General features: G+C 33.9%; 2 protein-coding genes across 3 annotated transcripts; one reads left to right on the plus strand and one right to left on the minus strand.

Annotated features, from left to right (window-relative positions):
* Nucleotides 1-8,742: 8,742 nt before the first annotated feature.
* On the plus strand, nt 8,743-11,650 carry LOC145129072 (3-isopropylmalate dehydrogenase, chloroplastic-like). The gene is made up of 11 exons (XM_079063826.1): nt 8,743-9,042; nt 9,138-9,267; nt 9,443-9,554; nt 9,723-9,798; nt 9,890-9,978; nt 10,060-10,146; nt 10,239-10,355; nt 10,438-10,545; nt 10,648-10,701; nt 11,171-11,323; nt 11,434-11,650. Exons 1-11 carry the CDS (start codon nt 8,826-8,828, stop codon nt 11,506-11,508), a joined length of 1,218 nt encoding a protein of 405 aa, XP_078919952.1. The 5' UTR covers nt 8,743-8,825; the 3' UTR covers nt 11,509-11,650.
* An 88-nt stretch (nt 11,651-11,738) lies between these two features.
* LOC145129071 (putative glycosyltransferase At5g03795) lies at nt 11,739-26,772 on the minus strand. 2 transcript variants are annotated; one of them, XM_079063824.1, is made up of 4 exons: nt 26,302-26,772; nt 12,901-13,246; nt 12,338-12,646; nt 11,739-12,132 (listed from the first exon to the last, which is right to left on the minus strand). In XM_079063824.1, exons 1-4 carry the CDS (start codon nt 26,670-26,672, stop codon nt 11,761-11,763), a joined length of 1,398 nt encoding a protein of 465 aa, XP_078919950.1. In that variant the 5' UTR covers nt 26,673-26,772; the 3' UTR covers nt 11,739-11,760. The 2 variants fall into 2 exon arrangements, with proteins under 2 accessions (XP_078919950.1, XP_078919951.1); XM_079063825.1 differs by having other exon boundaries at nt 11,969-12,132; nt 12,358-12,646; nt 26,302-26,770.
* Nucleotides 26,773-27,007: the final 235 nt, after the last annotated feature.

The raw sequence follows: 27,007 nt of genomic DNA on the forward strand, positions 1-27,007 counted from the left end.
ATAACCCCTCCCTCTCCATATTCATCTCTCTCTCTCTCTCTCTCTCTCTCTCTCTCTCTTTCACCCATGGACGTAGGTCACTTTGACAGAACCATATTAAATATTGTGTTTAATTTTAGATTTTAGTTTTTAGAAGTTTTATTCCACAAGTTATTAAAAGTTCCTTGAAGTATTCAGATTATGAGTTTTTTTTATTCAAAATAAAAGTTTTAAACACAAATTTTTTTTCTTAAAAGTTATTAAAAGCTAGTTGCCAATGTATATGTGGTGTTAAGATGCTACAAGTACAAGAAGGTAATATACATGCCATTTGCATCTATTTTTTGTTTTAAATCAAATTTTTATAATTTCTTTAAAAGAATTGTATATTTTGCATTTTGGAATAGGAAAAATTAAGAGTGTTCAAAAATATCCATACCCGATAATCTGATCCGAATATTTGAAACTATAAGAACCTGAATATTAGAGTAAGTTGACTTTTAGTCAAATATTGACAAAAAAGGACAATTTTGTCAATTATGAGAAAAATATGAGATTATAAAGTTGTGACTTCATAAAAATAGCCAAGATAAGTTTAAGTCATTTAGAAGATGTTAGATGAGCAAGTTTAAGAAAATGAATTCATGAGAAGATGCATTTTGGCCAAAAGGGTAAAATAGGTATTTTTATGCTTTTGGGGCCAACTTTGTGACTTGATAGATTAAGACCCATTTTAAGTCAATGATAAGTGACTTAACAGATGTGTAGAGTATGTTCCCACCTTCGCATGGATATAAAGATCATAGAAAATGGGTAAGAAATGAAGAAGATATAAATTATAGAAGTTGGGACAAAAATAATAGAATCAGTCCAAGGGGCTGCTGTCAAGCCAAAAACCACGACGCGGTAAGTAGCTGTCCACAACATGGAGAGTGGTAAGAAAGGGTTTAAACTTAGTCTTCTTTGTAAGAGAGAAAGTGCAACGTACTTTGCCCCGCAACACAATGTATGGGCACCACAACATAGTGGCCAAAGTAGGTTGCTAGTGGAAGTAGAGTACTCCGACGTGGCAAGAAGAATGCCATGACGTGACATGCATTTACGCAGCCATTGACCGAGGTCAAAGTGGTTGTTGCGACGCGGTAAAGAGTTCATATGTGGTGTGGTTACGCACGCAAACCACGGATTTTAACCTGTTAAGAGCTCATTCGATTCATTTTTATGAGGAGATCGATTGGAGCTCAACGGGAGAAATTTTGCCGCCAAATGGTGCAAAGAGAAGCTAGATATGGTGGGTTGTTAGGATTTTTATCCTTACCACATTAAGGTAAGATTTCTCCATTTTGGTGAAATTTTTAATTAGAGTAGATTGGTTGAATTTAGCAACATATAGCTTGATTGTCATGTTAATGATAGTGTTTATATGCTTTAATTAAGCTTAAAAAGTGATTCCCCTGGTAAAATCTATGTATGTGAAGTTAGGGTTTGAAACCCTGACTAATGATTATGTGTATTGATGCATTAGAGTAGATTATGATGAATTAAGTATTATAGGATGCTTAATTCATTAATTGGATGAGATTAAGAGACATATAATGAAAAGTTAGATTAATGATCCATTAAGTGGTTATTTTGACTTAGAGGGTTAAAAGCTCTTAATAGGCTAAGACAAGTATTAAGATTCTTATGTATGTGTATGATTAGGCCTAAGATCGAAAAAGATGGATCCAAAATGCATCAATCGCAGAGTAGAGGAAGATGAGACAGTTATATTATATGTATATATATATATATATATATATATATATATATATATGTGTGTGTGTGTGTGTGTGTGTGTGTGTGTGTATGTTGGAGCTTGGGGCACTAAGTGAATATCCCCAAGTAAATAGATAAATATAAATGAAGAATATGTGTGTAAGAGCATGTACACATATTAAGAGTATGTAAGAGGTATACGCAAGATACATGTAGCAGAGCATGTATGTATACAAAGATTATATGGGTTTAGATGAGAATGGTAATTGCTAAATACCTAAGAGATAGAAGATGATTATATGTAATATAATCATAAGAGTAAGTATGTATGTCTAGCTATCCTTAGTATTGTATATAATGCTATATGATACTAGACATAGATAAAGATTAAGTAATTAATGAGTTAAGTACTTACTATAAGAGAAAGAGATAGAAGGTTCATTCGGGAACAAAAATAAGGTTCCTTTAGGGACAAGAGTATGGTTCCTACGGGAACAAGAGTATGGTTCCTTCAGTGACAAAAGATAGAAGATTCCTATGGGAATAAGTTTAAGGTTCCTACGGGAAATTCCTTCGGGAATAAGAGTAAGGTTCTTACGTGAACAAGAGTATGATTCCTTCAGGAATAAGAGTAAGGTTCCTATGGGAACAAGATTATGGTTCCTTCAGAGTATGGTTCCTACAGGAACAAGAGTAAGGTCCTTTGAGGACAAGAGTATGGTTCCTTCGAGGACAAGAGATAGAGTTTCCTTCGGGAATAGAGTAGAGGTTCCTATGGGGACCAATATTAAGATTCCTTCGGGAGTAGGAGTATGGTTCCTACAGGGACAAGAGTATGATTCCTACGGGAATGAGATGATGGTTCCTTAGGGAACATAGATAGAAGATCCCTGTTGGGGATGTAAACAAATGATTCTTGCAAGAATCCAAAGTATATATTGTTAGAGAAGATAGAGAAATGTTCCTTGCGAGAAACAAGATAAGAGAGTTCTTTGTAAGAACTTAAAGATAACCCGTGAGGGGTTAAGAGTAAGGAAATCCATAAAGGATTCAAGAGTAAGAAGAAAGAATAAGGATCCACGAGGGATCATAAGAGAGAAGAGTAAGATTGGGTGAGCGTGCCCAATAATGAAAGTGGGATGTGATTCCCTTAGAGTAGAGTATGAGATGAGACCTTTGGGGTTTAGATAAGAACAAAGTGTTGAGGCACCAGAAACAGAAAAAGTAGAGTAGAGAAAGAACACAGATAGAGATAGAGACATAGTTAGAGTATGTACATAATATGAGAAGAGCCTGTTAAGATGCTAAGAGAAGAGTATGACAAGAGCCTGTCAAGAGGCTAGTAGAAGGAATAGAAAGAAAGAATAGAGAAAAGAAAAGATAGCAGTGTATGTTATGAAAGAAATAGAGAAAGATTAGAAAAAGATAGAAGAGTTAGATGACAAATTATGAGAAAGAGAAAGAAAGAAGAAAGATAAGAAATGATAGAAGAATAACTCACCGGACACTGTAACATCCCAAAAATCATAAACAAAAATTTTGTTTTTAATTAAGTAACTTATAAGGTTGTTTACTGAAAAACATCATCGAATCATATCATTTCATAAAACCATAGTCACATGTCTCAAAACCATATCATAAAATAGTAACAATGTCAGAGTACAATCCCATGAATCTCATAATGCGTAAATTATGTGCGTGTGTGATACGTTGCTACCGTGTCGGCTCCTTCCCCTTCGAAGAAGAGGTACCTGAAAACAATACTGAAACTGTAAGCACAAAGCTTAGTGAGTTCCCCCATCATACCACATACCATATAACAAACATACTACCAGACAATTCTGGGGTGCCTGACCTACCCACATCAAGCCATTCTGGGGTGCTCGACTTACCCTGCCAGGCAATTCTAGGGTGACTGATCTACCCATGTCAAGCCATTATGGGGTGCTCGACCTACCCTCCGGTTTATCTGAACCGGCTACGGGGACTATTTCACCACCACTACTACTATCACATAACATCATATCATGCTAGCACATAAAACATATAAGGTAGTAGCAAACCTAGATAATTATCACAAAGATAATCATCTATCAGACAACTCCTACTAGTGGGCCGACATTGTGGCCTTAGACCCACTTTTACTGGGAGGTAACTCACCTCGATGTCGTGCAGCAACTGACGGTACTCGGCGCTGGAATCGACTCCACTCAAACTCCTACACATAACAACCTTCCTAAATTACCATTTCATACTCATAACCCTTCCAAGGGCCAACTTAGGTCAAAGTCAAAGTCAAGGTCAACGCCCTGGTCAAAGTCAATTTTTGGTCAAAGTCAACATCTGGTTGACTCAACTTGCCGAGTTGGTCCACCAACTCGTCGAGTTCCATAATCCACAAAATACTGGAACTTCGATCCTACTCATCGAGTCTTTCAAGAACTCGTCGAGTTCTCCTTCATACAGAATCGGGACCTTTTTGCTTTTGACTCGCCGAGCTCGACCATGAACTCGTCGAGTCCTTCTTCATACAAGTTGAAGTGTTTAGCCCTTGACTTGCCGAGTTCTTCCGTGAACTTGTTGAGTTCTTCTTCATATAAGTTGGGACATTACCTTGAACTCGTCGAGTTCTTTGATCTTCAAGTCCATATCCACGTCCATCTTGTTGAGTCCTCTTCTAGACTCAACCAGATCGATCAGAAACAGAAAAGGTTGGGGAACGCTAACCCTACTCGCCGAGTCCCTCAAAGTCCAAGTCTACCAAGTCGATTTCAGTCGGGCTTAATGCATCCAAAACATAAATCTGACCTCCTAGGATCGATATAGCACGTAATGTTACAAACTTTACGTGGATGCATGGGTTAACTAGCTCATAAGGACCCAAAATGAAGTCTACAAGGTGCATGGGACTCCCATGGCCATAAATTTGGCACCTTTATGCCATGGGAACCCTTAAAGGTCCAAGATCTGAAGTACAATTCCACTGATACTCATAATACCGAATATAGCTTCACTAAGACTTATAAGAGGTAGAAAATATCCCTAAATGGAGATCTAAGAAATAAATAGTCAAGGTATCAGCTTTATACCTCAAATCAGCTGGGAATGTGCTAAAACCTCTAGATCTACTTGCTTTCTCTTAATCTCCCAAGCTTCCTTCTTCTCAAGCTTCAAATACACACAAATGGCACAAAAAGCTCAAGAACACTCAATATTCGATTAGGGTTTCGAGGATAGGGTCTGAGGGTGATGGAGGCTGGAGTGGAGGCCAGTTAAAGTGTTTAAATAGGATGCAAACCCTAAAATTTAGGGTTTCATCCAGACTGATCTACTCGTCGAGTCAGGCTTCCGACTCGGCGAGTAGACTTTTCCACCCGCGTCCAAGATTTACATCTACACGACGAGTCGGGGCCTCAAACTCGTCGAGTCCCAGTGTAAAAATGCAAAAACTTATAATAACAATACGTACCTGGAACCGGGTGTTACAAACACGTTGTGTCTGATACTGCAGAGATTTTATTGTTCAGATTGTAGCAGCCATTGTACCAGAAGAGAAGACACGGGCATAAGGAAAACTTAGATAGTAGGATGTTATTTAATGTAATTCCTTGTTATTCATGTAATAAATAGATTTTTATTGTAACCCCGAGATTTATCCTGGGAAGTGGAAAATTTTAATTTGTTTAGAATTCTACATTGTAAGAAAAACTATGATATTTCCCTTGGATATGATGTATAGAATTCCGGGTTGTTACAGAAACTCCGATTAGAAATTATCCGAAAATTGATTCGGATATATTTTAAAAAATTTCAGATATTTGGATAACCGATATCCGAAATATATATTTTTAAAATTACTTTTTAATATATATTATAGTATTTTGAAACTTGCAAATCGGTTTCTTGTCTAATACTTGACATCCTTAGTTTTTTTGTTAGGTTGTGCTTTATTATTATTATTATTATTATTTTTTCATTTATGCCTTGCAATAAAATGTCCTGTTATTTAGTTATCATTTTTAAGCGAATCTGGTGTGTTTTGTTACTTATGTTTTCTGTGTATCTCATTTTCTATACATGTAAATGCAACACTCCTCTCGTTTGTTTAAGACAAAACTGCAAAATTGGTCTATGTGGTTTGCAGAAAACTATACATAGGGTCCAAAAAGTTTTCAACTATCATGGAAAGCCAAAATCAGATAATTCTCGTGGTTTTAGTCCTTGAAAGACTTGGAAGACCATTTTACCCTTTAATTTATATATATATATATATATATATATATATATATATATATATATATTATTTTATAAGTATTTAAATAATTCAAAATGAATAATTAACCTACCACACACCCTACCCCGCCAATAAAAAGCACGTCTCTCTCTCTCTCTCTCTCTCTCTCTCTCTATCTCTCTCTCTTAAACACATCACGTAAGAAAAAGTAACCCTCACCCCCATCTTCTTCTTCCTCGTTGGACCTGCAACTCAAACTATACGTACATAAACATCACCAAAACCTTCCACCTTAAAAAAACAAGAAACCAAGAAACCCCCATCTGGAAATTTACACCAAATTCCAATCAAACCTTATGGAAATCACCGTACTAAACACTAAACACAATGTTACCAATGAAAAATTCATCCAAACCATTGTCACAAAACCATATTCACCTTAACTTGACCAATGCAAGTGATTTCAGGTAGAGAGGGTACTGGGTTTTCTAATATGTCTTTCTTTTTTGCGGTGCTGGGGAACATCGTTAGCGACGCGTCACCCTTGATGCAACCACTATTTGTGAGGCTACGACTAAGTGAGGCTGAGAGGGAGTTTGTTGGTTTTTTTGTTCATCTAATAAAAGGAAAGAATATCATATGTCTGGTGAAATGAAGAAGATCACATGCGGTGGTGGGGAATATCACATGTCGTGTTTGTATACCTTTACCGGACCTGACAGACTTTGCCGATGATGTACCCCTTCCACTACCTACGTTCCACTGACAAACAAATCTGAAGCGTTAGTACCCAATGGAGAACCGTTTTTCCAGGACCAAAACCGAGAGAGAGAGAGAGAGAGAGAGAGAGAGAGAGAGAGAGAGAGAGAGAGAGAGAGAGAGAGAGAGAGAGAGAGAGAGAGAGAAGGGGAATACACTTGTGGAGTGGGGTAGGTGGTCCCAATCTTTTTGTTTTTATTTTTAATTAATAAAGCATTAAAAATAATATGAAGAATTACAAAAAAGAAATGAAAGGGGCAAAATTGCCCTTTCAACTTTTTCCAGGACCAAAACTACGAAAAAATCTTGATTTTGGACTTTACATGCAAGACAAAAACTTTTTGAACCCTATCCATTGTTTTTCTGAAACCACAATGACCAATTTTGCAGTTTAGTCTTTGTTTAAATTTAATCCGTGTGTAAAAACAATTAAAATTTCTCTTACTCTACCTAAGTTAAGCTCCACAAATCCAATTTAAATTAACCATCATCAACACACAATAAGGGTGACAATTCTCGACCCAACTCGTAACCCGACACTGACCCAACCCAAAAATAAACAAGTTTGGGTTGAGATTTTGACCCGCTAGCCCGCTAACCCGTTTATTTCATGGGTTGGGTTGGGTTAGCTGTTTGGGTTCGCGGATCAACCCGCCAACCCATATATATATATATATATATATATATATATATATATATATATATATATATATATATATATATATATATATATATATATATACTTCATTTAAAAAAATAGATATATTTAATTATTAATGAAATCTGATTTCCTTCCGTATTCGTAGTATTTTGTACCATTTTATTCTTTTCGTATTCGTATGTGACTAGTTTGCGTTTACGTGCCCTAATCAAAAAAGAAAAAACACATGTTGTCATTTTTAGATACCCACGAGTCACGAACGAAGAATGCATCCACTTTGTATGAATGTTTTCATTTTTCAGTTTTATTTGGATGATAATGACTTTATGAATTTATGTTGAAAACATCCTTTTTTTATGTTAATTACGTTAATCAATTTAGGACTTTATGTTGAAAAAACCTCATTTTTGAAAATGCGTTATTTATTTAACGGGTTATATGGGTTGGATTCGACTCACTAACTTGTGAACCTGTGAACCCATATACTTAAACGTGTTATATGGGTTGGGTTGAGGTTTCCAACTCGTGACCCGCCAACCCGCCAACCCATATATTATATGGGTTGGGTTGAGTTTATGTTTTTTGACCCACCAACCCGCCAATCCGAACCCAACCCGATTGTCAGGCCTAGCACACAATGTAAAATGCAAGGTTACATTTGTTTTCTAAATTATTCATGTTACATGTTTATCAATTGATAGTGATTGGTTGAATTTTTTTAAAAAACATAGTTGAATTTCAGATATTTAAATCCGTATATGAAACTTTGGATATCCGAAATTTAGATTTCTAAAGTTTCGAATACGAATTCGGATATGAAAATCGACTATCCGAAATTTTAGATATCCGGTTTTGAACACTCTAGGGAAAATAACTTATAAGGGCAATCAATTATTAATTTTGTTTATATCTAGTTATTTTTTGTATACCAATTACAGTTGATTTTTGAATTTTATTTAAGATATACCCATATGAACGGTTGTAGTAGGTTAATGCACAATTGATATATACATGATATCTATCAATGTGACATGAAATTGAAAAAATAACTTAACCGAATAACCAAATTGTTCATATTTAATTATTTTTTATACATTATTAACCATTAAATTCTCATTTGTATTCAAATTACATCATACGAAATTATTTAGATTATCACTAATACTTGTTGAAATGGAGTTTGGTTCTTTAGGTTTGGAATATGACTAACCTAATTTTCATGTGAAATTTTGGATTTCTAATTGGATTGAGGTATAATGTGAGAAGATGATTTTGTTCATTTTAGGACATCCTCCTTAAAGTGAATTTTTAGGTTTTAATATTATTCATTGTCTATCATGTTGACATATAGGAAGGCACATCGGCACCTAACCACAAGCTCTATTTCAACGATTCAACAAATCCTCACCGTTGCGACGTCGTTTACCATCAACAATGGCGTCCTCAATGCAAGCTCTCAACGTTAGACCCTTTAGATTCAACTCTACATCCGTTGTTCCTCAACGCCAGCCACGGCCGGTGATTATCCGGTGTTCCGCCGCCTCATCCACCGCCAAAAGCTACAACATCACTCTGCTTCCTGGCGATGGAATCGGCCCCGAAGTCATCTCCGTCGCCAAGAACGTTCTTAATCTTGCTGGCTCAATCGAAGGTATGACAAATATACATATTAGTAGTTTGGAGTTAACGATTCGATTGTTATTAGAATGTATGTTTATGTTATAGCGTATGTATGATTTTCGTTAGGGATTGAATTTAAGTTCAACGAGAAACTTATGGGAGGCGCTGCCTTGGATGCGACCGGAGTTCCATTACCGGAGGAAACACTCACGGCTGCGAAGCAATCTGATGCCGTTCTTCTTGGTGCTATTGGCGGGTGAACATCTTTTCGTAAATTATACCTAATACTTTAATTTTGATTTTACTCAACACATTATACAAGAAAAACATAATTGGAGCCATATCCTTTCATTAAAGCTTCAGATTACCAAACATATTTTGTTAGAATTGGAGTTCTGGACACTCATCTTTATTCATTAAATGGATTGAAGGTATAAATGGGATAAAAACGAGAAACATTTGAAGCCTGAAACTGGATTACTTCAGCTTCGTGAAGGTCTTAAGGTTTTTGCAAATTTAAGGCCAGCATCTGTTCTACCTCAGGTAAGCCAATCATGAACATGAAGATACTTGATTATGTTTATTCATTCAATACTCATCCCTATACTGATGAGGGATTAAGGTGCTGTTTCTTTTTGACCTAATGAACTTAAGTTGGATACAATACAGCTCAATTCTTGCTTTACTCTTTATTCTCTTTACCACTTTCAGTTAGTGGATGCTTCAACTTTGAAGAAAGAGGTTGCTGAAGGTGTTGACTTGATGGTTGTAAGGGAACTTACAGGAGGTTAGTGTATAAATTGAAACTTTTTTATTTGTCTTTATGAGTGAAGAAATTTTCTTTTGCATATGCCTTACAAATGTTTTATTTTTTAAAGGTATCTACTTTGGAAAACCAAGAGGATTTGGAACTGATGAAAATGGAAATGAGATTGGCTTCAACACCGAGGTTTATGCAGCATATGAGGTTGAATTCTCTCTCACACAATTTCATATAAATAGTTTATATTTTTATATATATGCTAAAATTACCTTTCTGCCCTCCCAGATTGACCGAATTGCTCGTATTGCATTTGAAACTGCTCGAAAGCGTAGTGGCAAACTTTGTTCTGTTGACAAAGCAAATGTCCTCGAGGTTCCAATGCCCTTTAATATTCTTGTTCTTACTCTATTCCTATTCCATTATGAGAAGGGCGTTTACGTCTTTTGCAAATTGCAATTCAACAGGCGTCAATGTTGTGGAGGAAAAGGGTAATAGCAATAGCTGCAGAGTATCCTGATGTTGAACTCTCCCACATGTATGTAGACAATGCAGCCATGCAACTTGTCCGAAATCCAAAACAGGTTTTTTACGATTTTGCCCTTGTTCGTTTTTTTCTTCCATTTTTCCAAATGTGTAATTTATTATATCTCTATTTATTTGCAGTTTGACACAATAGTTACAAACAACATATTTGGTGATATTTTATCTGATGAAGCATCAATGATCACTGGAAGTATTGGGATGCTTCCTTCTGCTAGTCTTAGTTCATCGGTATTTTTATCAAATTTCTATATTTTCCAAGTATTTATATAATATTATTAATCATATTTATAAGTTTAGTAATTAGTTTAATATTATTTTATTTTTTTGTAGGGACCCGGACTATTTGAACCAATCCATGGTTCCGCACCTGATATTGCTGGACAGGTAGTTAATATTTGAAATTCTAGAATCTTTTTCTTTTTTAATAATTTAAAAAAATTGAATTTTTTTTTTGAGTAAATTACATGAATGGTCCCTATGGTTTGGGGTAATTTGCACGTTTGGTCCCTAACTTATTTTTTAAACTCGGAAGGTCCCTACAGTTTGTTTTTGTTGCGCTCTTGGTCCCTTTCTTACCTAAAAAGACTATTTTGCCCTTGATTTTTTAATTTATTTAAATAAACACACGCCCAACCTCACCTTACCTTACCTACCCCACCTTATTTAAAAAATCAAGGGCAAAATAGTCTTTTTAGGTAAAACAGGGACCAAGCGCGCAATAAAAACAAACTGTAGGGACCTTCCGAGTTAAAAAAAATAAGTTAGGGACCAAACATGCAAATTACCCCAAATCATAGGGACCAGTCGTGTAATTTACTATCTTTTTTTTTTTTTGGGATTTATTACTATGCAGGATAAAGCAAACCCCTTGGCGACCATTCTGAGTGCTGCAATGCTTTTGAAATACGGTCTTGGTGAAGTGGCGGCGGCTGAGCGGATTGAGCTGGCGGTGTTGGATGCTTTGAATCGGGGGTTTCGTACTGGTGACATTTACTCAGATGGGAATGTACGTATCTTTTTTCCTATTAAGACATTGTACTTTCAGTTCTTTTTTTTATTTAGAAATTATACTTTTAATTTTTTTTAAAAATACTCAAATTGATACATTGGATTCAGAAATTGGTTGGATGCAAGGAGATGGGGGAGGAAGTGTTAAAGTCGGTGGATACAAAGAAAGTTGTATCGGTTTAAAACGTGAGTTTTTTTTTAGAGGTTATTATTAATTTATTATCTCATTTTGAGATTAATCTCTTTTTTTTTTCGGCTCTTTTTATTGAAAATATGTAATGTGAAATTGTGGGAGTTTTAAAATCTCGAAAGCTTTTGGAGTTTATGAAGTGTTTAAATGAACGGAACAATTGGAGCAAAATTAAAAGTTGATTTATTGAAGAAACACAAATAGATACGATTTACAAACATAATTATCTATCAAAATATTATGATTCACATTTCATTGTGCATATCTCGGATATGAATGTTGAGTCTTCTAAGCCAAATCGAATGAAGCATCATATGGAAAACATCGTACCTCTTCGGAGGCAAATTAACAACAAAATGCTTTCGAACTTGAACGCCATTCTTTTGTAATCTTATATACTTCTTTTGTGGTATTGCCATTAAAATATCTTTCAATTGTGGGATGTTCTTTGTTGGTATATCAACAGAAAATTTATCCCAATTCAAAACATCGCTAAAGGGTTTTGCATAATCATCCTTGACAAGTACGGGAACACATCCCATGTAAAGAGCTTCCACCATTCTTGGGCTTGCAACTTCCCATCCACTAGCGCAAATGCAATACTTGCTCTTTCTCACCTATTAAGAAACTTGTATCAAACTCAATTGTAAAAATGTTATTGAGTTGTTGAGTCTGATTGTTTCTAGACCTAATAGTTGCTACAACGACCACACAATGAGACCAACTACCCTAATTGTGCGAACCACATAAATTAATAATAAACATCTCTAGTTTGTCTGGATAATCTCAATGTACCTGTAAACCTCAATTTAAAAGTAGTACCTGTTGATTGTAATCCTCACCTTTTGGGAGGTATTTTAGAATTTTGACGCCATCTTCGGTCTTATTCTCCCAATGCTTGAGAAGTACCTCACGAATGTAGCCATGGACGCCGCCGGAGAAAAACACCAAGATTGTTCGTTTCGAGGGGGGTGGCCCACCAAGTAAACCCTCCGTGGTCCCATGTGGGAGGTAGATTTCAGGGATCGAAACATCTCTAGAGAGTTTGAACCCTTCCGATGTATTTGCGTTACATAAAGCACGAATCGAGTTTTTGTACAAGTAAGGAACGGATTTCGATATTACAGGCCCCTATGAAAATAAAAAATAATAACATGGTATTAAATATTGGTTAGTTAAAGCACTCAAGTTATGACATTCAAGTTATAACATGATATGCATGTGATTAGACAAGATTTATATTTCTCTTTGATGAACAGCGGGAAATATTTAATCTCATTCAGTCAAATGCATGTCAAAAAACAGTTTAATGGTATATATGTTCTCATGCCCCTTATATGCCGTGCATTTGAGATGTGAACAATTGCTCAAAAGTCAAAGTGTACCCAATCATGGCACGCAAACATGAAATGGTCTGCTCCATGACTTCGGTTCCAGTAGGGGTGATTTTGGTTGATAACTTTGATGTAGTCTCGAACTGTGTTGTACATAGGATTCCAATCATGGGATCCTACTATGTACACATAATTGATAAGTGTTATGATACTAAACGGGAGGAAATAAACATGAGCTTTTTCAGGATCCCGTGTACGAAACCGACTGATTTCCATATCGTTGATGAAGATCCCCTCTAACCCTAGGATTCCGTAGCATGGTGCACTATGAAATATTGGAGGGTCTCCTTCTTCATAAACGAAAATTTTAAATCGCTTTTCCATTTCTAGGTAACTCCTACACAAATTTCGCAATTTATTAGTCTTTCAGGTATCCTTTGTGCAACATCACAAACGGAAATACATAACAAATAGAACAAAATTTGATAGTTTAATAACCTTTAAACTTTTGTTTGAAAAATAGTCTTTCGTTAAGAATTAAATCTGTTAACTATTTAAATCAATGATGGTATAATAAATACAAGACACGAAATAAAAATGACCAGGGACAGAACATGGCCATTATAATTAGGGGCTTAAAACAAAGATCCAGTTAAATAAGTTGTAGGTTAAATTAGTTTTTTTGGTTTTTTTATAGAAATTATATTAATTATTTTTAAAATAAGATTATTATTAAGTGGACATTTGTTTCACATAATATTTGCAAGAAATAAAAACCCTCAAATTTTCAAAATTAAAATTAAAAAAAAATATAAATATAGCATTCGTTTACAAAATGAAACGAAATACAACTTCATCATTCACCCTCTTTATGTTTTGATTACCGGTTAAAAAGACTTGAAATTCTAAAATTTGCATATGCCAAAACGTTATCTTAATTAGTTTTGCAAAGAGTGCTAGTAAATTTATCGATTCACACTTATGCTTTTAATAACTATAATGAGTTTTATAACATGTTGACAAAATATCGCAAGTTAAATATTTATCAATATTGAAAATGTCCATTTAAAAGATTAAACAACCTTAAAAAGAATAAAAAAATATCATGAATTAAAAATGTTTACCTTTTTATTGTTATATTCAACAAACCTATAAAATTTAAAATATTTCAAAAAGCGTATAACAATATGCATAACAATATGTATTAACACTATAAAATTTCATTACTTAAATTGAAAGAAAAAAAAAATATCGGTTAAGTAAAAAAGAAAATGCATTAATAATACCAATGCATTTGCCTCATCTAACCCCTTAAACTACCTACTAGCCCCAAAGCCCAAAGGGCTTAGAGGTTGTCGGGTTGACATTTACCTCTTTTGTTTGGAATTTTCTTTATTACTTTTTAACATTTTAATATTTTTTATATATTCAATTATTTTTAATAAAATGATTACATAAATTCTCTCGACTTTTTTAAATATTTGCAAGCACTTTCAAAATTTTCAAAAATTTATTTTTAATGACTTTTTAAACTTTTTATCCACTATCTAAATTAACCAAATGGAAACGTGGGTTGAGTTGGAGCTTAGGATGTTGAGGTGTGAGGAAGATATTAGATATGCCTTAGGTTTCACCATTAAGAATTACCACTTCTTTGTAACTCTTTTATTTTACCACACCTCATTTCACAACATTCATTTTCACAAGCAAAATCGATTCAAGCCGTCAAAAAGGTCGTGATAAATGTTCAAGCTGAGAGCATACGGTGTGGGTGTGTTGTTTCTCGTTATTGCCGACGTGAAGGGGGATAACGACGTCACAACGAGATGAACACCGACCCCCATCTCATTTATCCTTGTCATAGCGTTTCTCGTTGCCGTCTCTAGCCAATGAAACGAGCAAAAAATTGACCGTTACACTTCAAACTGTTTGAATGCGGTTAATTTAATAAAAAAAAACTTTAAAATTAATTATTCTTTTTCCTATATAAATACCTATGATATCTAAACAATTTTTTAAACACATAACTTCTCTCTTTCTCTCTATAATCTCAATTATCTTCAAAAAAATTATGGATCCTTTCGACTCGTTCGATGATTCCGATGACGATATATTCTTCAGGATGATGTATCAGTATTATACTAACGAGCTGCTACAACCAGACCCAGCCCCGCTACTAACAAGACGTGCGATGTTAAACAGAAATCGCGAGGAAGGACATGAGCATCTATATCGCGATTACTTTGCGGATAATTGTGTATACGGGTCGAAGGACTTCAAAAGAAGATTTCGTTTGAGTAGGAATGTGTTCCTACGGATCGCCAACGCCTTGGAAAGTCGGTATCGCTTATTTACTATACTTTTATACAAAAAAAAAAATCTAGTACATGTTTCTTTAATTTTACTACATATGCAATATATTTTTAAACTGTAGTTAATTTATGTTTGGGTATGAATTTTTCCAATTGAGATATGATGCTAGAGGTAGACGAGGGTTTACAACGTTGCAGAAATGTGCTGCGGCCATTCGTTTGATGGCTATAGGGGAGTCACCCGACACCATGGACGACCATATGAGAATGTCCGAAAGAACCGCAAGGGAGACTTTGTAAACATTGTCAAGGGGTGTTGTTGAAACATTTGGAGACGTGTATTTGCGGAAACCGTCGTTGCATGATTTGCAAGAATTGTATGCGGCGTATGAAGAACGCCATGGGTTTCCCGGAATGATCGGAAGCATTGATTGCACACACTGGAAATGGAAAAATTGTCCGGTAGCATGGAAAGGGCAATATGCAAGTGGTCATCACGGATCGCCTTCGTTAGTTTTAGAGACTGTTGCTTCAAGATTTATGGATTTGGCATGCATTTTTTGGGGTTGCGGGTTCCAACAACGACGTCAACGTTCTTGATCAGTCGCCAATATTCGACGATCTTTTGAATGGAAAGGCCGCGGATGCTCCTTTCACGGTGAATGGAAACGAATACAAATATGGGTATTACCTTACAAATGGAATATATCCTTAGTATTCCACATTCGTGAAGGCATTCCGCCACCCGGTTGAAGAACGAGACAATTCTTTTAAAAGAAGACAAGAAGGAGCACGTAAGGATGTGGAACGTGCTTTTGGAGTGCTGAAGGCGAAATGACATAGTTGAACATGCAGCACGACCATTGGATTTAGAAACTCTACGATATATCATGTATGCATGTATCATAATGCATAACATGATAGTAGAAGATAAATGGCGAAATATTGCACACTATATCCCAACGGAGCCCAAACACGTTCAGTTTCAACCAGGAAATGTTGGATTAGTGTCTAAGTCCATAACTATTTTGGTATGTACTTGACCCGATTATGAGCATGATCCTTTTGGGTTGCCTTCACCATAGCAATATGTAGGATGAGTTAAGGAGAGAAATGTTTAATTATGATTTATTAATATATTATAAGAATAATATATTAAAGGAGAAATCATATTGTTTAATTAATATTAGTCAAGAATTAATAAAAAATTAAGTCTGTGGCTAAAAGAGATTAATTAAACTTAGGGGACTGGAGTTGTAATTATAAGATAATTACAATTGGGCTATGGATCACCTAATAATATATAGGTTGGACGAATTCTATGGGAAGCCCATTAGAAATCGTCCAAGGGATATGTTAAAGGAGTCCATGGGCTACTTAGGGCTTAAGCAATCAGATTAGGGTTTCCTAGCTGTAAACCCTAATAGCCTACATGTATATAAAGGACCCCTATGCACCAAAAACGGGGCTAACACTTGGATTAGGGTTTCCAGCCGTTTTTGGTGCCTCCCCTCTCCTTCCTCTTCATCCAAGTTGCTTAGTGGTGTTTGTGACTCCATTAGAGGTGCAACACTTCAGGCACTAAGCTTTCTGAAGCCAAGGATTGATTGTTATTGCTATATAACAATCAAAGGTAATTACTAAACCCTTATTTCAGTTCTTATATGATAGATCTAGGGTTTATAGCTTTGGATATTCAATTGCATGTTCATTAGACAAACTAGATCCAAAAGCTATTAGGGTTTGCATGTACACCATAGGAATGATGTATTGCTCGAAACCCATCAGTGGTATAAGAGCCTAGGTCGTTTTTCTATTGAATAGATGCATAATTGAATTGCAAAAGACATGAAAATCGAAATTTCTTGCTGTCTGCCTGATGAACTCGCCGAGTTGCTCTTAGAACTCGACGAGTAGCTTGAACTCGACGAGTTCCAAAGAGGACTCGACGAGTTGGCTGTTCAGTTGCCGGGTTTTTCGAATTTTTGGTCAGATTTTGATGTGGATAATTACCAAAACTCGTTTTTATTGCCTAAAATCGATTTTTTATGTTTGGAATGATTATCCTTATCAAAATTGATGGATTTGGTTAAATATGGATAATATAGGATTATTATAAGATAAATATTTGACCTAGTAAGTTTGAAAAGTTTCAGTTTTCACCATTTAGGTTTTATAGTTTAAATTTGAACTTAATAGTTTTGTTTTTGAAATTTAAATAGTTAAACCCTAATGTTTTGAAAAGTTTCAAAACTTGTCCTCAAGTTTTGGAATTTAAATTTTTGGATTAAAAGTTAATTTTGAAAGATTTAAATTCTAAACCCTAATGTTTTGAAAAGTTCAAAAACTTGCCCTCAAGTTTTGGAATTTAAAATTTGATTAAAAGTTATTTTTGAAATAGTAAATTCTAAAACCCTCGTATTTTGAAAAAAGTTCAAATTACACCCTTATGGTTTTGTTAATTAATTAAAGTGTATAATTAAATGAGAGTTAATAAATCCATAAAGTTGTTGGTTTACATTTAATTAAATTAAAAGTATAATTAATTAAATTAGACCACCTAGTATTTTAAAAGTTTAAAATACACCCTATACTATGTATATATGACATTAAAAGTCTAATATTATATATGTATGAGTAAACGGTCAGTCTTACCGTTAGTAGGCCTCATTCACGAAGCTGGTCTATAAGGGGTGTTTAAGGAAATTGCCTATAAAATGGCGATTGAATGGGTATCCACTCTTACCCACCACACTCTTGACTAGTGGAGGGTCGTTAGCCGAACGGGTAGGATAGGACGAAACCTTCCATTATAAGTATAATGAAGTACAAAGTAGCTAAATGCTTTTACAAATTCCCAAATCATAGTTACTTTAGGCAAAATGTGAAATTGTATGCTAATCCATGGAATTACAGTTCGTACCCTTTTCAAACGTTAGTGGAGCATGTGTGGTTAATCGGCACACTAATTTGGGGTTGACATTGGTAGTGAAGGGTGGCTCGATGTTTATCATAGATCAATGGAGAGTGTGTGGTTAACCGACACATTGATTAGGTGATAGTATCATTGAGTGCATCACGTAGATTCGTATGGTTATTCACACCTTATTTGTGATCCTCGGCATCCCAGTCACAAATAGAAGGGCATAATCGAGATTAAACACGCCATTAAAGAGTTCAATGAATCTCAATAGATCTAGGAGTTTCAATTCATTTAAAACTTAAGCTTCATTTTGTTTTTCATGATTGTAGAGTATTGTGTTGGATCCTAGCCTTGATGTTTCATTTGGGTGTTACATCAATGATTCTTATCAACTAACTTGAATTTTCTCCCGTTTTGTAGATGTCTAAATCTTAAAATGGTATTCCCAAGTCCCTTGGAACAAGCTTTCCAAATGAAGATGACGTTCCATGATACTATCAAGGAAATGAGAGTCATGCTTCACTTCCTCCACCTCCTCCAATTATTCTCCCTAACCCACAAGTTCAAAGGCTTGAAAAGTTTAATCTCACTCAAGCCCTATTGGCAAGTAAACACGAAGATGGGAAACCTATGTGTGCACACGTCTTGGAGATAAAGTCACACATTGACAGGTTAAGGATGTTGGGTGTCGAGATTTCAGGTGAGTTGGCTGTTGACTGGGTTCTTCAGTCACTTCCTGAATCATATAGTGAGTTCGTAAGAAAGTACTATATGATGGAACACGACGTGACCCTCATTGATCTCACCTATTTGCTTATAGCTGTTGAATCAGCAATGATTTGGCGTGCTAGTCAAGCAAATTTGTCTGGTGAATCAAACTCCCAAACTTCAATGGACACTGGCAACATTGGAAGTCCAGAAAGGACTAAGCATGAGATTATCCCATGTGCTGTGCCAAAGGAGTCCATTTGCTTTTATTGCCTAGAGAAAGGGCATTGGAGACGAAGCTGCCCAAACTACCTGAGAGATCTAAGAGATGGGAGAGTCAAGGAATATGGCTCTACTTCAGGTAAAATCCATTATCTAACTCTGTAAGTTCCTATTTTTTGATTCTTGATACATGATGTGATAAGATTACATTTTGATGTTTTGCAGGATCAAAGAAAAGAGAGGAAGCTTAAGGAAGAAGCGTGCTGAATCTGATCATGAAGAAATGGATTTCGATCGCATGGATTCGAAGATCAGATTTTTGAGCTGCTGCTATAGAGTTAGGATAGATTGATTAGAAATATGTAATAGCATAGTTTTTTAGTTGAATTGCATTGTAAGGACAAATTTTTCCGCAATAAAATAAATTTTGATTTTGTCTTATTTATTTATCCTTGCAATGGTCTGAATGAAAAATTGATCTTTAATTGTTTCTATTATTAGCAATAATGGATTTGATTCTTAATTATGTTATTTGTGGAAATGTCGAGAATTTGTCAAATAAGGGAAGATTCTCATCACCCAAGTTTGAATTGGACAGAAACTTGGAATCATACAACTTGGTTGCGTGATGAATGAGAAACTTCATATTTGGAAATTAGACTAAATCTTTGACAAAGTGTCAAGAGAAGGACTAGGAGATCGAGTACACTAGGTTGTGCGTTGATCAAGTCCACCACAAGAGTGATAAAGATATTCGTCATGATTTACTAAAGTTTAGTAAATATGGTTATACTTACAAGATTAAGTATAATTCTGAGTTGATCGAAAGAGTTTCAATCAATAGCAGAACGAATAAGAAGAATCGGTTAGGCAGAAAGATAAAAGTTTCTCTATTCTAAGAAGAAGGGAGAGTACCTTTTATTGTGTTTTATGATAAGTCTTAATGATTAAGAACTATTTCTCAATTGGTCCTCTAAGTGAGTCTTAGTGCATTTGCATGTCTAAGAAGAGGAATCGAGAATTATGGAAATAGTTAAATCAAAAAAGTCAATCATACTTTGTTCCAATATCAAGTCTTAAGAGTCATACTCCAAGATTGTGACTTGAGTGACAAGTCTTAAGTAGGTTTATAACACTCGTCAAATGTGGAATTTGGAAAAGTTTTCTTATTCTTGCACATTTGAAATTGGTTAGTTGTGATATCTTGGATAAGACAAAGACCAACCAAGACCAATTGTGTGAAGTGTTAAAAGGCTACACTAACTCTTGAATATTTGTTTGTCAAGAAATGTTTCTTGACAAGAGAACCTCATATCTCAAGGAGTCAGTGGGAGTCTTAATGGACTTGAAAAGTTTCAAGAACAAATCAAGAATAAACCTAATTGATCATCACTAGCACACGACTTGAGGTATATAACCTATCGTGTTGATGTTATCTTGTTTCTGTACCATTCCAGTTGAGTTAAATGTGCATGTGAGTTCTATGAGTTCTCATTTGAATGCACAAAGACAAAGCACCTTGATCAATGGAAAGTACATTGATATGTAGAGGTGAGTTGTTTGGAAGACATGGTGGGCACTCGTGTTACCATGAGGCAAGAAATCAAGATTGAGCACGTTCGGTCCATATGAGTTTGGATTTGTCGCAAACTTTGGTTTTGGCAAATTCACATGGATAGGAACACATACACTTTAAAATCTAAGTGTCATGAGGTTTCCCTCCTTCATGAAAATGATTGTGAGGAAATGCTTTCACTAAGAGAGATTTTAAGAATATAGCAATTGTGATAATTGTATTCTCAAATTCGATTATGATTACGACATCCCTTTTCATAACTCGAATTGTGAGATTTGGCAATTGGTATGAACATTTGGGACTTAGTAACATAAATTCTGAATTGTTTAGACACACATGTGAGATATCTAAGGCAAAGGTGTATGAGCTTAAAAAGCTTAGATAAAGGCTTATCAAAGCATTAGGTATTAGAAATATGAACTTAAGGAATTCAATAAGCATTGTTTTCTGGAAGTTCAATTGTTTTCTGAATACATGTCAAAGCTAGTGGGAGCATAAGTGTTATGCTGGTAAGAAAATAATCATCATGTTAGTGGGAACATGATTATTATGGTAAGTATTGCAAGTTAGCAATATTAATTATAGAAAACAAAGATTCACTTTGCAAAGTTGCAAAGGTTGAAAAGTTGTTTTGCTATAATTAAGGGAGAGAATATTATACTTCGTTTCAAAATTCTAAAGCTTAGATCGAGAAACGTTAATAAATTTAGTAAAGGATACATAGTGCATTCTCAAAATTCGATTATGATTACGGCATCCCTCTTCATAGTTCGAATTATGGGAACATGGCACATAAAATATTATGGCAGAAGGATGATAAAGTATCACGTCTTTATGTGAGACATTATGCATCGTGTCCAATACGCTTCGAGTATAGGATCGATTGCATATGCTATAATATTTGACCGTTCTAAAATTTTCCAAATGCCTAGGGCATTGAGAGGGAAAAAGGTACTAGAATCGGTTTTGACTAAAATAATTAAACAACTATCAAAGGACGATCTAAGGTTCACTGAGGATTTGTCGCTTGTGAGTAGTTAGAAGTATAGTACTGAATGGACTATATTATGAATATATAATATTCTATTAAGAATGAGTTGTCATATGACAAATATGGAAATGTTTCCATTAATGGGAGTTGGATATTAAGAATTTATGTCTAGATTAGAAAATTTTATGCAAAAAAGGATGTTCAAAGGAATGTACTTTGAGTGAGAGACATCACATTTATATAATTGTTTTGTAACAATTTCTGATAGAGTACCTTGTGATTTCATTGGCCGAGTCTTTATGACTTTTGTGCTATGACATTACGAAAGAATTATTGCATAAAATGTTAGAATCTGACATATTCTAAAAGTGGCAAGAATTTGGTATTCTTATACTAATAATAAGGATTGGGGATTGTGAAATGAGTTTCATTGGAAACGTTTTTCAATTGATCTATTTCACAAAGTATGGACCATAGGAAACCAAAGTGTGCATGCTTGGAGCATGGGACGATTGTGGTTATAATTCGAGTAATAAGTTGATTTTCTGAAACAGTAAGCAATGAATAATGAGTAATCAATATGGTGTTTAAATAAAAGTGTTTTTTATTTACGCTCAAAAGTTTTGGGGCCATATAGGATTAATATTATTATTGTGTTTCACTTTGCATGTTTTGACTTCCAGAATAACTAGGTTATTCAAACATCCACAGTCGGTCATACGTTGGGAGTAGGTGTGAAGGAAGACTGTCATGAAGAGTCTGTAGATTGTCTGAAGAGTTTAGACATAGCACAAGTCTGCTGCAGAGTTCATGAGTGCTTTGATAAGATTAGAGTATTGGATTAAATCCATGCTCACGTGAATCACTTCATGGATTTTATCACGAGTGATTGTGAGTCGATAATATTGTATATTCTTGAAACCGAGACGTGTGAGTTGTTATTTGTTGGTCGGTTGCACATTGATAATAAGAAAACGCACCAGTAACTTGGTGTTATAAAACTTATTGTTGTGTGTGATCCGATCAGTAAATGCAAGCGAGCATTTGAGTCGAAGTTTATCCATTCCTTTTACCCAAAGTGGGATAAAAGCGATATCTGTGGGCCTCTCGATGATTTATTGATGACACCTAAGCGCTTGGCCAAGCCGGGATTAAGTTGATGTGTTCAATTGTAGTCTGTTGTCAGTCGTCATAAATCAGATGTCGGGAAACAATACATAGACAGAGAGAATGATTTAAATCCATGTCTCATGTCTATACGATATCTTGTAGAATGGAGGAATATATGATCCCTTATCTAAAGGACACGCGTATCTGATAAGATCAGAGTTGAGAGCGGCTTTTGAAAGCTACGATTGCTGATCAGGTTCTGAAGTTATACAAAATAGTTATTAGATTTATCCAAGTGGGAGACTGTTGGATTAATGTCTAAGTCCATAACTATTTTGGTATGTACTTGACCCGATTATGAGCATGATCCTTTTGGGTTGCCTTCACCATAGCAATATGTAGGATGAGTTAAGGAGAGAAATGTTTAATTATGATTTATTAATATATTATAAGAATAATATATTAAAGGAGAAATCATATTGTTTAATTAATATTAGTCAAGAATTAATAAAAAATTAAGTCTGTGGCTAAAAGAGATTAATTAAACTTAGGGGACTGGAGTTGTAATTATAAGATAATTACAATTGGGCTATGGATCACCTAATAATATATAGGTTGGACGAATTCTATGGGAAGCCCATTAGAAATCGTCCAAGGGATATGTTAAAGGAGTCCATGGACTGCTTAGGGCTTAAGCAATCAGATTAGGGTTTCCTAGCTGTAAACCCTAATAGCCTACATGTATATAAAGGACCCCTATGCACCAAAAACGGGGCTAACACTTGGATTAGGGTTTCCAGCCGTTTTTGGTGCCTCCCCTCTCCTTCCTCTTCATCCAAGTTGCTTAGTGGTGTTTGTGACTCCATTAGAGGTGCAACACTTCAGGCACTAAGCTTTCTGAAGCCAAGGATTGATTGTTATTGCTATATAACAATCAAAGGTAGTTACTAAACCCTTATTTCAGTTCTTATATGATAGATCTAGGGTTTATAGCTTTGGATATTCAATTGCATGTTCATTAGACAAACTAGATCCAAAAGCTATTAGGGTTTGCATGTACACCATAGGAATGATGTATTGCTCGAAACCCATCAGGAACAACAGAGTATTTGCATCGAGTTGTTGACATTCAGGAAACAAATAAACACAGACAACTTCGAGAGGACTTGACGGATTATATCTTCTATGATAACAATAACGATAACGAATATCGTTTAGTTTTTAAAAAAATATTTTTTTAACGAATAGCGTTGTATTTTTATTTTTTTTATTTTTATTTATTTATTTTTTTTGGAATTTGGATGTTATGTGTAATTTAATTTCTATGTTAATTTTAATCTTTAAAAATTGTTTTTATTATATGTTATTTATAATTTTTAAACATTATGTTTTATTTATTATGTTATATTTAAAAAATATTTGTCTAAATTAAAAAACAATTCAAAAAATAAAAAATAAAAATAAAAAATAAATTATAAAATAGAAAAAAGTTAGTGTTATAACAAGATGCAACATGGTGACCATTTCCCCACTTGATGTTATAACACCATTGGTGATGTGGCATGTGAGGTGGCACCAAAATGATGTTATGACTAGTTGCCCACACCTTATACTCTGAAAGAAACGCTACGGGTTTACAAGAGCAAAAGTTCACATAATCAATTCCTGCAATTCCCTCGATATGAACCTCAACTTTCACCACTTTCAAAACTTTCGGTACAACAATCATATTTTGTTTATCCAGTCCTATATTTCTCTTTATTAATGTGCTAGGTATGAGACCCGTGTATTACACGAGTTTATTAAAAAAAATATAAACTTATAAACCTTAGGCAATTTAAAAAGTAATAATTTTATATATATAAAAAGCTTTGATGAATAAGTATATAAATGAATACAAAGTAATACAAATTTATGTAAAAATAAGTTTAAATTGAAAAAAGTTAGTTTTATGTAAATAATGAAAATAAAAAAGGAAAACAAATATGTTGAGACGTAAATTTGATGGAATTTATTATAATTTATTTTAAGAATGAATTGAATTAACTAAATCAATGATTTTCACTAAAAATAAAATGGAACCAATAAGCAAATTAAGTGTGGAAAACAAATACATAAAAAATTATGAGAAAATTACATGTGGCAAATTAAAGGAGAATAGGAAATGTGGCAATAAAATCTTTATTTATTAGGGATGATGTTTTTAATTAAATAATATTTTAATGTATTTTAATTAGTTTATTTATTTTATTAAAAATGGTTTAGGGATGCGAGGAATGACAATTTCCACTAGTTTTAGGGAAGTTATGAATGAAATAAGAGAGCTTTCGATGAAGTTGTTTTTTTTTTTGTTTTTTTTTTTTTTAATATGAAAAAACTCAATTTATCTCTACAATAAGAGAGTTTTTCTAATTTGTTTTTACCTTTGTATAAATTGTCTATTTACAATTGGTTTAAAACTTGAAAAAACTTATGATAATAACTTATAAATTAACAATCTCTTTGAAAAAGAGCCTCCAAATGATTTTTCTTTTCTAAATTTCATCAGTTTTTTAGAGAGAAAAATATTGAAAAAACTTCCAAAAACTCAATTATTGATGTTTAAGATATTCAAATTAGAAAAAAGATTGAATGGAGTAGAATACAAGTTGGGTCACGTCATATGTGCTTATATACGTTAATAGATGGAAGATGAAATAAGTTTTTATTTATTTTTTAAAGTTTGGTTTGTTCGACTCTGAAATCTATTCTAATCTTTTTTAAATCTAAATTTCTAATAAATAATAATCATTCTGTCATATGTCACACTTTCATTTATTTTGACATATGTTATTTTATAGTTATTTTAAATTAAATTTTTTCCACATGTTATTTTATAATTTTTTTTCTATTTTATTAAATTCCAAATAGTATTTTAAATGTAATAAATATAACAGTAATGGATATCAATTTATTAATATAAATTTTCTTCTAATTTCAAATTCTTAAATTAAAGCTCAATTATTTCCTTTATTTACTTATTTAAATTATTTGTTTAATTTTTTTTTAAAAAATAAACACTTCAATTTCAATAATTCAATATTTTTCTTACTTTATTTATAGATACAATCTCCTAAATGTTTGGACTAGCCTATTTAAATTTTTTTTTTTAAATAAACTCATATTATATTAGGCCTCACAACTAGTTTACAAAATAAATAAAAAACAATAAATTAAAAATTAAAACATCTATAAATTTGTCTTTTTCTTGAAAAAAAAAATAGAATAATCCACCGAGTCTAAATTTAGCAAAAAGATTTTATGACCTCTTTTTGATAAAATCGAGGTAGATTTTCCACAATTTCAAATTTCAATATTATCACTTGTAATATACTTCGTGTAACATAATATAATCATTAACATTTAGATATAACTAAAATAATAAATCATCAATTCTAAAAAGAAAACATAGGAAGAATTCTTTTTTGTACATTCACGATAAAGTTAAAAAGGATCTTTCCTGAAGCATATTAGATGGTTGTTGATTCACGCAACCAATTCATAAACAACGTTTTGAATCACATAAGTAGTCCAGAAATTATTGGCAAATCAATGAAGAACAGAATTGTACCTGTGGAACGAATTGGGGTTCCGATAAACTGATCCAGATGGAACATAATCTGGATCTTCGATCGAATTATTTGTTACCACGGTAGCAGCTTTCTTGATTGCAGCTCGAGCTTTAGCTAAACTTGCTTCAATTCTCTGCAGATTGCTCTGTTTTTTGTTTGGAAAATTTGATAGAATTCGATGAGGATTTGCTTTGACTGAAGAAGAAAGGCTGAAATTTGATGTAGTGGTGTAATGATTGTTGAGAAATGAGGTAGAAATTGTAGGTTGAATGGAGATAAATGTTATGAGAACGATGATTAGAGGTGGTGTCAGCCATGGAAGCTTAGAACATGACCACCCTCTGTTCATGATGCAATTTTTTGTGTCCATGTTCTCTCTCTAGAAAATGGAGCGAGTGTATTTGTGAGAATTTAATTGCTTATACTCCGTCGACATAATATTACGAAATATATTATATAAACAAAGGGATATTAACAAAACTATATATTATGAATAAAGTACTAAACAAAAATAACAAAAATATTCTTATTTTTACAAAATGATCATTTTGTCTTTAATACTATATTTATTACTATTAATGTTGAGAGCGGTTGTGACATGGCAAGAAAAATAGGCCAAACACATGGTCGGTCAAAACATATTTTAGGTTCGAGACAAAAGAAAAAAGAGACAACACAAGTATAGTAAAGATTCCCGGGTGTTAA

This window comes from Lactuca virosa, chromosome 8, assembly GCF_052849685.1.
Source record: "Lactuca virosa cultivar CGN04683 chromosome 8, Lactuca_virosa_CGN04683_v6, whole genome shotgun sequence".
Taxonomy (NCBI): domain Eukaryota; kingdom Viridiplantae; phylum Streptophyta; class Magnoliopsida; order Asterales; family Asteraceae; genus Lactuca; species Lactuca virosa.

What these genes read in the sequence shown, in the direction of transcription:
- LOC145129072 (XM_079063826.1), top strand. Translation starts at nt 8,826, where the DNA reads ATGGCGTCCTCAATGCAAGCTCTCAACGTTAGACCCTTTAGATTCAAC. An exon ending in TTGTCCGAAATCCAAAACAG is followed by an intron (nt 10,356 to 10,437) that starts GTTTTTTACGAT and finishes ATTTATTTGCAG; the next exon opens with TTTGACACAATAGTTACAAA. An exon ending in CTGCTAGTCTTAGTTCATCG is followed by an intron (nt 10,546 to 10,647) that starts GTATTTTTATCA and finishes ATTTTTTTGTAG; the next exon opens with GGACCCGGACTATTTGAACC.
- LOC145129071 (XM_079063824.1), bottom strand. Translation starts at nt 26,672, where the DNA reads ATGGACACAAAAAATTGCATCATGAACAGAGGGTGGTCATGTTCTAAG. An exon ending in AACCCCAATTCGTTCCACAG is followed by an intron (nt 13,247 to 26,301) that starts GTACAATTCTGT and finishes AAATTTGTGTAG; the next exon opens with GAGTTACCTAGAAATGGAAA. An exon ending in TGTTTGCGTGCCATGATTGG is followed by an intron (nt 12,647 to 12,900) that starts GTACACTTTGAC and finishes TTATTTTCATAG; the next exon opens with GGGCCTGTAATATCGAAATC.